Raw genomic sequence first — 14437 nt, forward strand, 5'->3', positions numbered from 1 at the left:
TTTTTTGTTATGCATCCCTTTTAACAGTTAATGGTACTGTCCAAATTGAAAGATGGACAAGTTCATTATAGAAATTTAGCATGGTAAGGGTTAGCTATAAACCCGAGTGTTTGTGTTTTCGGTCAAATGCAGATAAATATCCATAAATAGTAGTGATAATAAAACCATTGCTAATACTCTCAAATATACAGTAGTCTCTACAGTTGTTTACTTGAATAAACAAGATTCCCTCTAAGATCAGGCATTTTATTAAAAAATGTCTACATGAAATGTGACCAATAAAAATACAACAGTAAAACAAAAATATTAACCAAATGCTAAAATAGGAATTAAAAAGCCTAGAAATAAAATGCATTTCTGGTTCATGCTGTTTCGACTAAAAATTCCACAAGTTAAAATGTGGACAGACAGATGACTGTTTAACCGAAAACTTGTGTGAATAGTTGACATATATGGACATTAAATGTTAACAGATGGTTAGCCAGATGGTTAACTGGCCTAATGCATGGACGGACGGATAGATAGATGACCAAGTAGATGGGTGTTCACAACTGACTTTAATGAAGATAGGGAAGATGAACTTGTGACAACTCAATAAATTGCAACTATTACAGGGATATAAATTAACACTTGCCCAGTTTCCCACTGCAATAGTGTTTTGAGCTGAACGAGTCAATCTTCGAAAAAATCGCCCAGCCAGCCAACTGTAATATATTGGAATTTCCTATTACTCTATTTTTAAACTTTATCTTTTATGTGTGACCTGGTCGGCCAATAAAAATTACTGATACATCTGGTATACTATGCAACCAATCGGTATACTTGGCACATAATTTACTCAACATCTAGTGGCTGTGCCTATGTAAAGGTTCTGGCGTGTATCATTTCCAAAGGTGTGAATTGAATGCAAAGTATCAAAGTCTGATCACTCTGATGAACAACAATATCATGTAAAATCAAAGTTGCAATGGAAGGCTTTCCTGGAAAAATAGAACATTTTCATAATTATGTGGTCCATGTTAATGCATGGCTGCACTTACTGTAACAGGCTTCCTGATAATACAGCCTCTGTTCTAGGCATACAGTAATTATGTGGACCTATTTCAATACTGATATCCCAAACAGTAAATTTTCCCAAAAATTGATATTTATTAAGCATAATGGCAAAAATAATTTGTTTGATGATATAAAAGGGTCATTTTAGAATAATTGTAATATAATTCTATTGATTACAGAACATTTTTGCATCATTCAAAAATAAAGTATACATTAGGAATAGTGTAATGTTGTTTGTCATATAGTTGGGGCCTAAGTTTCAGGTTCGGCTACTAAACTTTGGAAGTTACTAGCCCAGCTGCTTTGAGTTGCCGAGAGAAATTTATATCCATGTATTAGTTCTCCATAAAAAGAAATTGGAAATATAATGACATTAAGGCTTCTGTATCCACAAAATTTAGGAAACATTTCTGATATTATCTTGAAGACAAGCTCTGTCATAACATGCAGGCCACCAAGAAAGGATATTTCCCTTTTAAACCTAAAGTGCTTTTAACCAAAAGCATGAACTCCATCAATCTGAAAGAACTTTGTAATGAATTAATGTTGTGATTCAGTAAGAATACTGCTAAAATATCAAGAGAACAAATCAAAGTAAAGTTAATGTCCAATCAGTAATAAAACAAAGAGTATAGCTAAATATGACGGTTCTGTTAATCCTTGTTTCTCCTAAAATCTTCAGCAACCAGATCAATGGTATGATAAAACTGGTCACATGCTAGATATTGAATGCCTTAAAATATGAAAAAATTATTTCCTGTAAGCTTCTGTCTGTATGTATAAATAAATAACTTTATAAGTAACGATAAACGAAAAAAATTAATGTCACAAGGCGCTTTTATGAATGAATGAAGTAATAAATTTAGACTACTAGTGCAGGTTAAACCATTAGGCACAGTGTGATCCCAGCATAAACATAAACATGTACATGATCCATTTTGTCACAGAATGTGTTCTAACAGACATTTGTAACTATAATCACTCTGCACAAGCTGTGTAATAAAAATTTAGTCATAGTTTAGTCTGTATTTCAAATATGGTCCCTGTCTGAAAATCTAATTGCACCAAGTCGAATCTGTTATTCATCTCTTCCTCTTCTTTGTTGTCTCTTGGCTTAAGGTATTTGCCTGTCTTTTGTTTCCATTTTCTTTCTTTTCAAGTTGGAATCTATATTATCTATCAAGGAAACAAAATGACACAACAGTTTATTCAAAAGAAGTAGATAAATGACTAACATCTGTAAATCTGTGAAACTGCCAAGCATCCAGTATCTTTACATCAAAAAGAAAACACAACATCTATATTGATAAGAAGCTCCCCTTATTTTCATAACTATACATAGCTCGCTTATATAAATCAACTGTCATAAAAAATCTGGACAACAAGCCATACATAAGTTTCTACTAAAACAGCAGTATGGTAATTGTGAAGTAACAATCAAATCAAACCCAGTCCGTTATTTTGCTGCATGGTTGCATTCTAGGCTTCCAAAGGATCTTTACACCAATTTTATTGACTATCAAAACAGGCTTCAAGTGCTGTGTGCTGGCTGTAAAAAATCTCCCCATACTTATACTAAGTGTTGTTATATTTTCTTGTCCATTGAGGTCATGGTGAATATTCTATGTTACTCTAATAGAATTCCACTCAGCCAGTGCTGGGAGGTGTGAGGGGTATTGCACATTTTATTACCTATTATGAACAGACTCATTGACATTAAGGCTTAATTGTATTCTATGCTTCCAAGGGATCTTTTTCACAGATTTTATTTAAAGGATACAATCGCAAATCCACTTCCTGTCTCAGTATTCCTGTAAGGACAAATTCTGCTGTCATGACTGGTATGCCAACTTTATAGGCTGGTTCACACTGAGCTTGGTCATCCGGACATGAGATAACTACAGTCAAAGGTGGATAAGGCTTGTCTGGCATCTTGTCTACAAACTGTAAAATACATCAGTCAATAAAGAGTTTAATATAAAATTACCTGTATCTATATTTGTATCATTTCTAAATCACAACAACTCACTTTGTGTCATTTTGTTTTTGACACTGACACAATTACATGTTATAATGGCGACTTTCTAGCTTTGCATACTAGTAATAGAGACAGACCCCCAGGTGCCTCTCTGAGCACTATTTCAGGTACAGACTTGCACCTCAGTTTAACCACCAACCATCCATAAGCCAGCTTGACGGCTTCCTCACGTAAAAAGATTCAACACAAAAGGTGAAGTTTCCAACCCCTGATGGAGATATGCAAGTTATTCTTAGTCAGTGACATTAACCACTTGTCCACGCACTTCAGACCATACAGCAACTTTACAGTCTAAATAGTGAAGGAATATTTCAGAATTCCCAATTGAGCAAGAACTGAAGCTTGGGCCTGGGTAGAACCAAAGACCTTCTAGCCAGCTGCATAACTTCTCCATATAGACAAATTCAGCAGGGTTAGACACATGGTCAGCTTTCACTAAGCCTTTCAGCATTAGCCAACTCAAAAATTCATATTTCTTTGAAAACCAAATGGCTTTTTGTCTTAAGATTTGACAAGTGTTTCAGATTAAGGTATGAGAAACCCTTCAAAGTTGATATTCTGTCCAAGGATGATAATTTGTCTTAGATTTATATATATTTCAGATTTAAGCTATAAGAAGCCCCTCAAGGATATTTTGAAGATTTATTAAGTACTTCAGATTAAGGTATAAGACACCTTTCATGTGTTTTTCAGAATTAGGTAAGTGAACCCTTTCAAGGATAATTTGTCAAAAACTTGTTAAGGCATATGAAACCCTTCAAGGATATTTTGTCTTAGATTTGATGAGTATTTCAGTTAAGGTAAACAAAACCCTTCAAGGATAATATTTTGTCCAAGGTTTGATGAGTACCAGTATTTCAGATAAAAGTATGGGAAACCAGTCTAGGATCTTTTGTCCAAGATTTGCTGAGTATTTCAGATAAAGGTATGGGAAACCAATCTAGGATAATATTTTGTCCAAGATTTGATGACTTGTTTGTTTTGGGTTTAACACCATTTTTCAACAGTATTTCAGTTATCTATCGGCAGGCATTTAACCTAACCAGTGTTCCTGGATTCTGTACCAGTACAAACCTGTTCTCCGCGAGTAACTGCCAACTTCCCCACAATGAATCAGAGGTGGAGGACGAATGATTTCAAACACAATGTCTTTTATCAAATCGTCATGTAGAACATACGCCTCGCTCAGAGCTCGAACTCACGACCCCAAGATTGGTAGATCTGTGCTCTCCCTATTGAGCTAAGCGGGCGGGCTAAGATTTGATGAGTATTTCAGATAAAGGTATGGGAAACCAACATTCTGTCCAAGATTTGATGAGCATTTCGAATTAAGGCATGGGAAACCATTCTAGGATAATATTTTGTCCAAGATTTGATGAGTATTTCAGATAAAGGTATGGGAAACCAATCTAGGATAATATTTTGTCCAATGGTTGATGAGTATTTCAAAGTAGGGTAAGAGAAACCCTTCAAGGGGGATATTTTGAATGAAATAGCCCTTACCTTTGTTGCTCCAGCACACTTCAAAATATCTGAAATAAATACACAAAACAAATCACAAGAGGTCAACTTGGGCCTAATTGGCTCACCTGATGAGGATGTTTACCTTTTGACCTTGCTTATGATCAAGTTTGATGAACATTCATTACACAGCTCATTAAAAGTTACCGTATAGCGGGTTATTTCTGCAGAGGGAATATTTCTGCGTTTCTGCGGTCTCTCGGTAGAATCGCAAAAATATTTCCAGCAGATTATTCATCCAGCAAAAATTTAAAACGCGAAAAATTTACATTTTTTTCACCAACGTTGTTTCACGCTATGTTACCCGAGGTAATCCGAAGTTCACAATGGCCTGGTCTATTTATTGAGAATTACCGCCGCCATCTAACAATTACCGATAGTGGTATAATTATGATAATTAGGTTTGATGGTCAATCAAGGTCCCAACTGTTAATCCCTCAGAAAACGTTTTTCTTTTGTGAATGAAATAAACTGAGTGAATTTCACATGCGTTATTCTGATTAATCCTTGTTGCGATCTTCCAAACTATGTATACTTTAGTAAACTTTATGTAAGTGTAACCGTTATATATATGTAGCGGTTCTCATATCAGATGGGCTCGGTAGCTCAATTGGTAGAGCGTTGGCACGGTAAGCCGGTGGTCCGAGGTTCGAATCCCCGTCGAGGCTGCACAATTTTCCTGAGACTGTCACATTTGGGGTCTCGTCCGGGATGCTCACCCTTGGAGCTCATGCGGGGCGAAGCAGTTTGGCTGCGGTGTGCATCTGAATTCGGTTAACAGTCTGCGGCAGACATTGGCCAGGAGTGCCAATGTCTCGCAATAAGAGGGAAGGTGTGTAGCGGTTCTCGTATCGGGTGGACTCAGTAGCTCAATTGGTAGAGCGTTGGCACGGTAAGCCGAAGGTCCGAGGTTCGAATCCCGGTCGAGGCTGCACAATTTTCCTGAGACTGTTACATATATACCGTAGTTTGCAGTTGTTGTTTGTGCAATAATCTATTGTTGTTGGACTTATATTTTTTCATTTCGCAAGTTATTATATCCTACAATGTATTCATTAAATGCAAAGTTACATTACAGCATCTACCAGTAATTTTGTTTATTGTTTTCATACGCTATCAATTTCACAACGTCCGATATTGCGAGGAATTACTTCCTCCTTGGCATCGAAAACGCAGAAATTTCTCTTCCTTTAAAGTGAAAACGCAGAAATTAAACACGCAGAAATTTGTTTCATATTTTTTGGGGCCAAAACGCAGAATATTTTGACCGCAGAAATAACCCTCTATACGGTATTTGAAGGGTTCTCTTCACTAATTTTTACTGTGGCAGCACCTAAAAGTTGCCAAGTAGAACCATTTGAACAAATGCTAGAGAGCTTCATGCAAGGATGCTACAGACCTAGTTACGTGACTATCCATCAAGCAGTTCATGAGAAAAAGTTGTTTAAAGGTTTTCTATTTTTTAGCTCTGGCGGCATCTAAAGTCAGTCAAGCAGAACTATTTGGAGAATTTGAGAGAGGACCTTTCAGGAATGCTACAGGCCAAGTTTGGTAATGATCCATCAAGCAGTTCATGAGAAATCATTCAGAAGTGTATTTAGCCATGGAGGCCCCTCAAATCAGACTAGTAAAACTGTCTGGAAAAAATTGTGAGAGGAACTTAAAGCAAGCTATAGATTAAGTTTGGTAATGATCCATCAAGCAGTTCATGAAAACAATAGGGCCAAGATGGCCCTAGGTCACTCACCTGAGATACACACCATAACAGTGTAAACATGTCTGACCTAGTGATTTCATGGAAACAAATATTCTGACCAATTTACATTAAGATTGAACCAAAAATATGGTCTCAAGTATAAGCAAGTGTTTTCTTCAATTTGACCTAGTGACCTAGTTTTTGAGCCAAGATGACCTACATTAAAACTTAACCTAGATTTGATCAAGGCAATCATTCTGACCAAATTCCATGAACCTCAATTGAAAAATACAGCCTCTATCACATGCAAAACGTTTTTCTTTTATTTGTCCTAGCAACCTAGTTTTGACCCCGGATGACCCATATTCATTCTTGACCTTAATTTCATTAAGGCTATCATTCTGACCAAATTTCATGAAGATCAATTGAAAAATACAGTCTCTATTGCATACACAAGGTTTTTCTTTGATTTGACCTAGTGACCTAGTTTTTGACCACAGATGACCCATATTCTATCTTGACCTAGATTGCATCAAGGCAATCATTCTGACTAAATTTTATGAATATCTGGTGTAAAATGCAGCCCCTATTGCATTCACAAGGTTTTTCTTTGATTTCACCTAGTGACCTAGTTTTTGACCACAGATGACTCATATTCTAACCTGACCTAGATTGCATCAAGGCAATCATTCTGACTAAATTTATGAATATCCGGTGTAAAATGCAGCCCCTATTGCAATCACAAGGTTTTTCTTTAATTTGACCTAGTCACCTATTCTTTGACCTCGGAAAGACCCATATTACTATTGGGCCTAGATTTCGTCAAGGCAATCATTCTGACCAAAAATCATGAAGATCAATTGAAAAATACAGCCTCTATCGCATACACAAGGTTTTTCTTTGATTTGACCTAGTGACCTAGTTTTTGAACCCATATGAACTATTTTCAAACTAGGCCTAGATTTCGTCAAGGTAATCATTCTGACAAAATTTCATGAAGATCAATTGAAAAATACAGCCTCTCTCGCATACACAAGGTTTTTCTTTGATTTGACCTAGTGACCTAGTTTTTGACTCCAGATGACCCATTTTCGAATCTGGCCTAGATTTCATCAAGGTAATCATTCTGACCAAAAATCATGAAGATCGTTTGAAAAATACAGCCTCTATCGCATACACAAGATTTTTCTTTGATTTGACCTAGTGACCTAGTTTCTGACCCCAGATGACCCATTTTTGAACTTGGCCTAGATTTTATCAAGGTTATCATTCTGACAAAATTTCATGAAGATCAGTTGAAAAATACAGCCTCTATCTCATACAGAAGCTAAATGTTGACAGATATAGCCGACGACCTTACATTGATGCTGTACATACCAAGTTTGGTGATAATCCATCAAGCCATTCATAACGCGTTGTTAGCTCTAGCATCCCTCAAAATTATTCATGCTGAACAGTTTTGACTAGTTCTGAGAGAGGACCTGGCCAAGATGCTACAGACCAAGTCTGATGTAATTCTGACCGGTAATTTCAAAAGAGAAGATTATTTATATAAAATTGCCAATAACGAACACCGAATGATGGAAGCTGGATCATCCACATATACTAAAAGCTCACCATAAACCTTTGGTTCATGTGAGCTAATTGAAAAATAACTACCAATCAGAAAGTAATGTAAATCTCACTGCTGTATAATAATAGTCATTTGTATTTAAAATCCAGCTGTTGGGAAAAAACAGCAGACTTGTGTTAATTATGTATTTAGTACGGTTCCCATTTCTTGACAATGAACATACTGTAATTTCAAAGTCCCATGAAAATGCCATTATCAGGTTAGCATTAAATCATCTGGCAGCCAATACTTTAAAATCTCTAAAAACTGGCCTCACAGTTCAATTTCTGCTCATCTGAAAAATGAAACATGGTAAATCAGATGATAAACCATATAAAAGTCTTGATTACCTCATGAACAGTAAACTGTTTTGGGGCAACATGTAATCATAGTGCATTCTTAAGTTTATGACCATTATCAAGTTTGTATCTAATCTGTGGGTAGTCAATACTCTAAACACATTTTGAATGATTGGCCCTTGTGATCCAATTCTTTCGCATTTAAACTCTGAACCATGGTAAATCGGATGATAAACCACATGAAGGTCTTGGTTATTACATTTACATTCTCACCTTTCATATGTTGTGGTTCAGGTTTAACAGACTGGGTAATTTTGAAGGTGTATCCCCTGAACAAGCGATCTTTCTGTGCCTTCTCTATAGACTGAGCCAGACAAAACTTGTATTTTCTTTCTGAAGCATCATCTTTCACCAGAAATGGGGCTGGATCTATTCACAAAAATAATTTTTACAGTTAAAAATGAACTTTCTTATTGCAATGAACTTATAGCTTAAATAAAATGATTCAAAAGTACTGAAGATAAGCTAACAAATGAGTCAATTCTTTCGAGGTCTATTAATAAGCCTAACTGTAAACTGGCTGTTTGAGTTTTTCATAACTCAAATTAATAGCATTTTATGTGACCAATAAATGAACAATAAATACTTCCTTTTGTTGGCTTAAAATCCACCAGTTTTTCAACAGTACTTTGTTTATATTCTTGTCAATTTAACCTGTCTTTCTGTACACATTTCTAGTACATATATACATTGTATTACAGTCTCTGAAAGAAACTTATATTTTTTGAAAACAGAAATCCAAACTCACCAAGAAAAAAGCCACTTGCTTTGCTGGACATAAGCCATTGTGGGGATACTATAGGTCCTCCTCTGGACAAGCAACACAGAAACTTCACAGTTCTTCTCACCTGAAATATTAGTTAATATGCATGTACACAACTGAGAAAATATAATGTACTGCTACCTTATTATACATATACACATGTATGACCTACATGACACCAGTTTTCCATGTCAATCATGAGCATCTGACAGCATCAAAATAAAACTTTGAAGAATACTGCAATGGCATTTGTGAACAAGTTAACCCAGATGATGGGAGGGTATACACAGCTTAAAAGGAACATGAATACAAACTGAAAATTCCATTCCCCTCAACCCACTGAAACACCAGTTCAACAAAAACTAGAAAGTGGTTCACAATTAATGATTTCCTCAATCATAATAAAGAGTTTGTATGTAACTAACTTACCTGATCTGTAACCAGGTGAGTACAATCAGTAACAGAACTCACTAATTCTCCTCCTAACTCCTTTACAATCTGTAAAACAAAGCCTCTAATTGTATACATGTTTAGAGTTATAAAAAAATATTCTCAGTAAGTATGACTGTATACATGTTTATAGTTACACACAAAATATTCTCATTTAAATACGACTACATACATGTTTATAGTTACATATGAAACAATCTCAACTGACCAGTCGCCGCCTGTCAATCAAACTTATCTATGATCCAATCAGATAACGATATTTAACACACACGTGTGTACCACATATTGCCGCCATTTTCCTTTGACAAGCTAATTGTCGAGGTTAATAGATAAGTATTTGTCTTTAAAATCTAGTTAAAATTTATTTTTATTGCTAAACTGTTGAAGTGAAGTTAGAGTTGGGCAAGTTATTCCTTTCCCTTAACCAAAAGCAAGCCTCGAGAGACATGCAAACTTTGGCCTTTTTACAATAATAAGCACCTATGTCGGCTGGATATGAATAAACTCGAGACCTTAAAACTTACTTCAAAAGTTATTAAAATGTAGCACCATATTCAATGTATGTATACCATATTACATAATAACTAGAGTGCCAGAATGTCACAATATACGCCCGTCACAGCAAATTTCTTTACTCTAGCACCTGTATTTGCAAATGGAATTTTAATTTTGTGGTTGTTTAGTAATCATTGTAAGTCATTTGTTTTTCTAAGTCCAAAAAAAACTCCTTACCAGGTAGAGATACCTTAAAATACACCTAAAATTTGAACGTAACATCTATGTTGTACCACAGAAAAGTTGTCTTGTTTTTTCTCTATGGTCGATTATAAAAAAGTTACAATATAAGTTATTTATAGTAACAACTAAGGGAAGATAATCTTAAAAAAAAAAAAAAAAAAAAATCCAAAAAAAAATTGTAAGTCCACACAAAAATCTTTACCAGGTAGAGATTGTTCAAAATACACCTCATAATTGGATGTAGCATGCATGTTGTACTACAGAAAAGTGGTCTCAATTTTTCCCTACGACTAGTAATGAAAAAGTTACAATATAAGCTATTTATAGTAACAACAAAGGGAAGTAATTCTAAATAAGGGAACTGCGCATGACACTTCGTCTCATGACGGTGTATAATTGTGCCAAGTTACATCAAAATCCCTCCATGCATGAAGAAGAAATGCTTCGGACAAAGTCATTCTTGTATCTGACCTTTGGCCTCTAAGTGTGACCTTGACCTTAGACCTAGGGACCTGGTTCTTGCGCATGACACTCCGCCTCGTGGTGGTGAACATTTGTGCCAAGTTAGATCAAAATCCCTCCATGCATGAAGAAGATATGCTCCGGACAATGTTTTCTTTCTTGTATCCTTTGACCTCTAAGTGTGACCTTGACCTTAGACCTAGGGACCTGGTTCTTGTGCATGACACTCTGTCTCATGATGATGAACAATTGTGCAAACTTTCATCAAAATCCCTCCATGCATGAAGAAGATATGCTCCGGACAAAGTCATTCTTGAATTTGACCTTTGACCTCTAAGTGTGACCTTGACCTTAGACCTAGGGACCTGGTTTTTGCGCATGACACTCCGTCTCATGATGGTGAACAACTGTGCTAAGTTTCATCAAAATCCCTTCATGCATGTAGAAGATATGCTCCGGACAAAGTCTGTGGACGCCGCCCGCCAGCCCGCCAGGGGTGTTCCCATAATACGTCCCGTTTTTCGAATGGGCGTATAAAAAGTGAATTCTGCACTCGAATAACCGCTATTTGGCGAATATTTACAAAATACATCTAATAAATAAATAAACATTTAGCTGAAACATATAATCATTGAATTACAAATAAACTAAGGTACTGATTTTGCGAAAGAACAAGAATTGTTCAATCAGTAGCGTCATATACCCAAATAAAAAGAGTTGATCAGTTCGGGAACCTTTTTTGTCAGAAATTAAGTGTTTTATTTTTCTTTTCTTGAAAAATCTTAAAGTACTGCTCTACCTATAGAAGAAATAATGAAGATTTAAGCTTTTAGACATTTGAAAAATCGCAAAGAATCCACAAACCGGGCACAGGACTCATGTGAATCCCGCTGAAATACCAGTGACTGCTCGGGTACCCATACCTAGCCGCTATAAGTAGAACTTAGCAAGTTCATTTAAAAGGATTTAAGTTGCAAGTCTTAAATTTCAGTTTAATAGCCACAAAAAAGAAGCCATTTGTATACGAAATGAATTAACATAAGTAAATTTAAAATGAATGAATAAATGATATCAAGACTTTAAAAGAATTAAAAAAATGTGAATAAAGTGACGGAAGTATATTAATCCAGGCATAAATTTGTTCAATACATTTATATTGCATTAAATATGCAACACTTTTATAGTATTTTCTTTGAGCGGGTTAAATCTGGAAACGTTAACGGTTATACAGTTTAAATGAAGTATAGAATTTGAGGACATACGAAAATACAGGATAGAATTTGAGATTAGAATTTGAGAAATATACGAAAATACAATATACTTTTTAGAATTTGAGAAACATCTGAGAGTGAAGAAAAATACAACTCAACGCGGAGCCTTAGCTAAACATTTGACTTTCGAATGCCAAATACCCGCAGCCTCTTAAACCTTAATAGTGTTATTTCCGTCCCGAAAAACATTCCATTGAATTGATTTCTGACTAATTAGCAAACTTTTTAGCCATAATGATCTTTTGTAAGGAAAGAAATATTAGCCAACATCGTAAGGGACATCACTTTTAGCATTATCGTATCCGTCATTTTGAAGCTTGTTTGTCTAAGGCTTTCGCATTTCCAGACCACGTGATCTAAGAGGCGGAGTGATCAGACGTTTGGCGACTGGTCAACTGTATACACATGAAACAATTTCAGTGTATATGACTACATACATGTTAATAGTTACACATGAAACAATCTCAACTGTATATGACTGCATACATGTTTATAGTTACACATGAAACAATCTCAATTGTATATGACTGCATACATGTTTATAGTTACACATGAAACAATCTCAATTGTATATGACTACATACATGTTTATAGTTACACATGAAGCAATCTCAATTGTATATGACTACATTCATGTTTATAGTTACACATGAAGCAATCTCAATTGTATATGACTACATACATGTTTATAGTTACACACGAAACAATCTCAACTGTATATGACTGCATTCATGTTTATAGTTACACATGAAACAATCTCAACTGTATATGACTGCATACATGTCTATAGTTACACATGAAACAATCTCAACTGTATATGACTGCATACATGTTTATAGTTACACATGAAACAATCTCAATTGTATATGACTGCATACATGTCTATAGTTACACATGAAACAATCTCAATTGTATATGACTACATACATGTTTATAGTTACACATGAAACAATCTCAATTATTTGTATAATTGCATAAATATTTATAGTTACACATCAAACAATGTAAGTGTATATGACTGCACAGTTACATGTTTATAGTTACACACTATACATTCTCAATTGTATACGACTTCATAAAAGTTAATAGTCACACACAAAACATTCTCAGCTATATGCAATTTCACACATATTTAAACAAAATAATGACTGTTGAAAAACATGTTTCAGTATAAATAGAGCCATATTTCATCACAAGAGCACCACCATGGGTTTTTGGAAAACAGATGTGTTAACTTGATTTGGTCACATCAAGATATGACAAACTGACTGATTAAAGGGACTTAATATGTCATCCTCTTGAAATTAATTAAGGGGTGCACATTATGGTAGATTCTGTACCTTTGATGCATCACCAAAGTGAGTAGAATTACCTTTTCTCCTTGTTCATCTACTACTCCAGTAAACATAACCTTCGGCTTGCTCCCCTCAACTGTTGTCTTCCTCAATGTTGGTGAATGAGTAACACTGGTCTCCAACTGCTTGGTTGATGCACCCCTGGGTGTACTTACAGCGGAAGCCTACAAAAAACAAATACAAATGCAGATATATAACAAGGAGCTGCGTTCAATAAACGCTTGATGCCCCCGGTGGCATCCTTGTCGATACAAAGCAGCCTAAGTCCAAAACGAGGTCAAGTTCAAGGTCAAGGTCAAACTGAGGTCAGGTGATGTCTGAAGATGAGGAATGGTCACAGGATACATCTGCATTAGTATCAAGTCATTCTAGTTAGGGGTATTGATGACAGACGAAACGTGTCCAATTTGGTTAACCTCGTACGGACGGACGAACGAACAGACTGACAGGACAATCATTATATGCCTCCTGCATCAGTAGTTGCCGGAGGCATAAAAATCAAAACATAGTACTGTCATATGTACTGACTTATGCAATTACCGGTATAAGGCATGTTTTTCCTATCTGTCATTTTCTATTTGTCACACTAACCACTCCTACAACACCAGAACATTCTTCTAATGATTTACATATAAAATCCCATTTTACATAAAATAATGGATAATTATATCTTTCATGTAACTGATGTTCTGCATTTTCTTCAATATAAGCATCATGTATACTTAGTCACTACCTGTTTTCCTGTAGGTTTAGGAGTGGTACCATGATTGTCGGTCTTCTTCTTTTGTCTTTTAGCTGGAGTTTCTCCTAGATCACTCTACAACAAAACAGAACAGTTAAATATACTTATTGATATTAAAACCAACTGTGAATGGCTAGTTTTCTTGCAATGGGAATTACAATTTTAAATGTTCAATTACTTTGCCACAAAAACCAAAGTTGTTTAGTTTAGACATTTCAATTTGAAATTTCAGAACAAAAATATGTCATTAAGCTACAATTATTTTCAAATTTGCAAAAATGTTAATAAGTGTATTACATATCTAGGCACACCTAAACTAAATGGAATTCATCCTCAGTAATATTTCTGTAACAAAAGATACATTTACATTTCAT

General features: G+C 35.3%; 1 protein-coding gene across 4 annotated transcripts in view; it reads right to left on the bottom strand.

The window, feature by feature from the left end:
- Nucleotides 1–232: 232 nt before the first annotated feature.
- The window catches only part of LOC123525088 (mediator of DNA damage checkpoint protein 1-like), a 49363-nt gene continuing 35158 nt past the window's right edge, over nt 233–14437 (bottom strand). For all 4 annotated transcript variants that reach the window (XM_053538192.1, XM_053538190.1, XM_045303827.2 and 1 more), the window contains exons 23-30: nt 14055–14138; nt 13339–13485; nt 9475–9543; nt 9031–9130; nt 8496–8651; nt 4598–4626; nt 2837–3000; nt 233–2223 (exon numbers count right to left, since the gene is read on the bottom strand). In XM_053538192.1, coding sequence (XP_053394167.1) covers nt 2139–2223; nt 2837–3000; nt 4598–4626; nt 8496–8651; nt 9031–9130; nt 9475–9543; nt 13339–13485; nt 14055–14138 — 834 coding nt within the window. In that variant the 3' untranslated portion in view covers nt 233–2138. The remainder of the gene's footprint in view (nt 2224–2836; nt 3001–4597; nt 4627–8495; nt 8652–9030; nt 9131–9474; nt 9544–13338; nt 13486–14054; nt 14139–14437) is intronic.

The sequence above is a fragment of the Mercenaria mercenaria genome, chromosome 3, assembly GCF_021730395.1.
Source record: "Mercenaria mercenaria strain notata chromosome 3, MADL_Memer_1, whole genome shotgun sequence".
NCBI classification, from domain to species: Eukaryota; Metazoa; Mollusca; class Bivalvia; order Venerida; family Veneridae; genus Mercenaria; species Mercenaria mercenaria.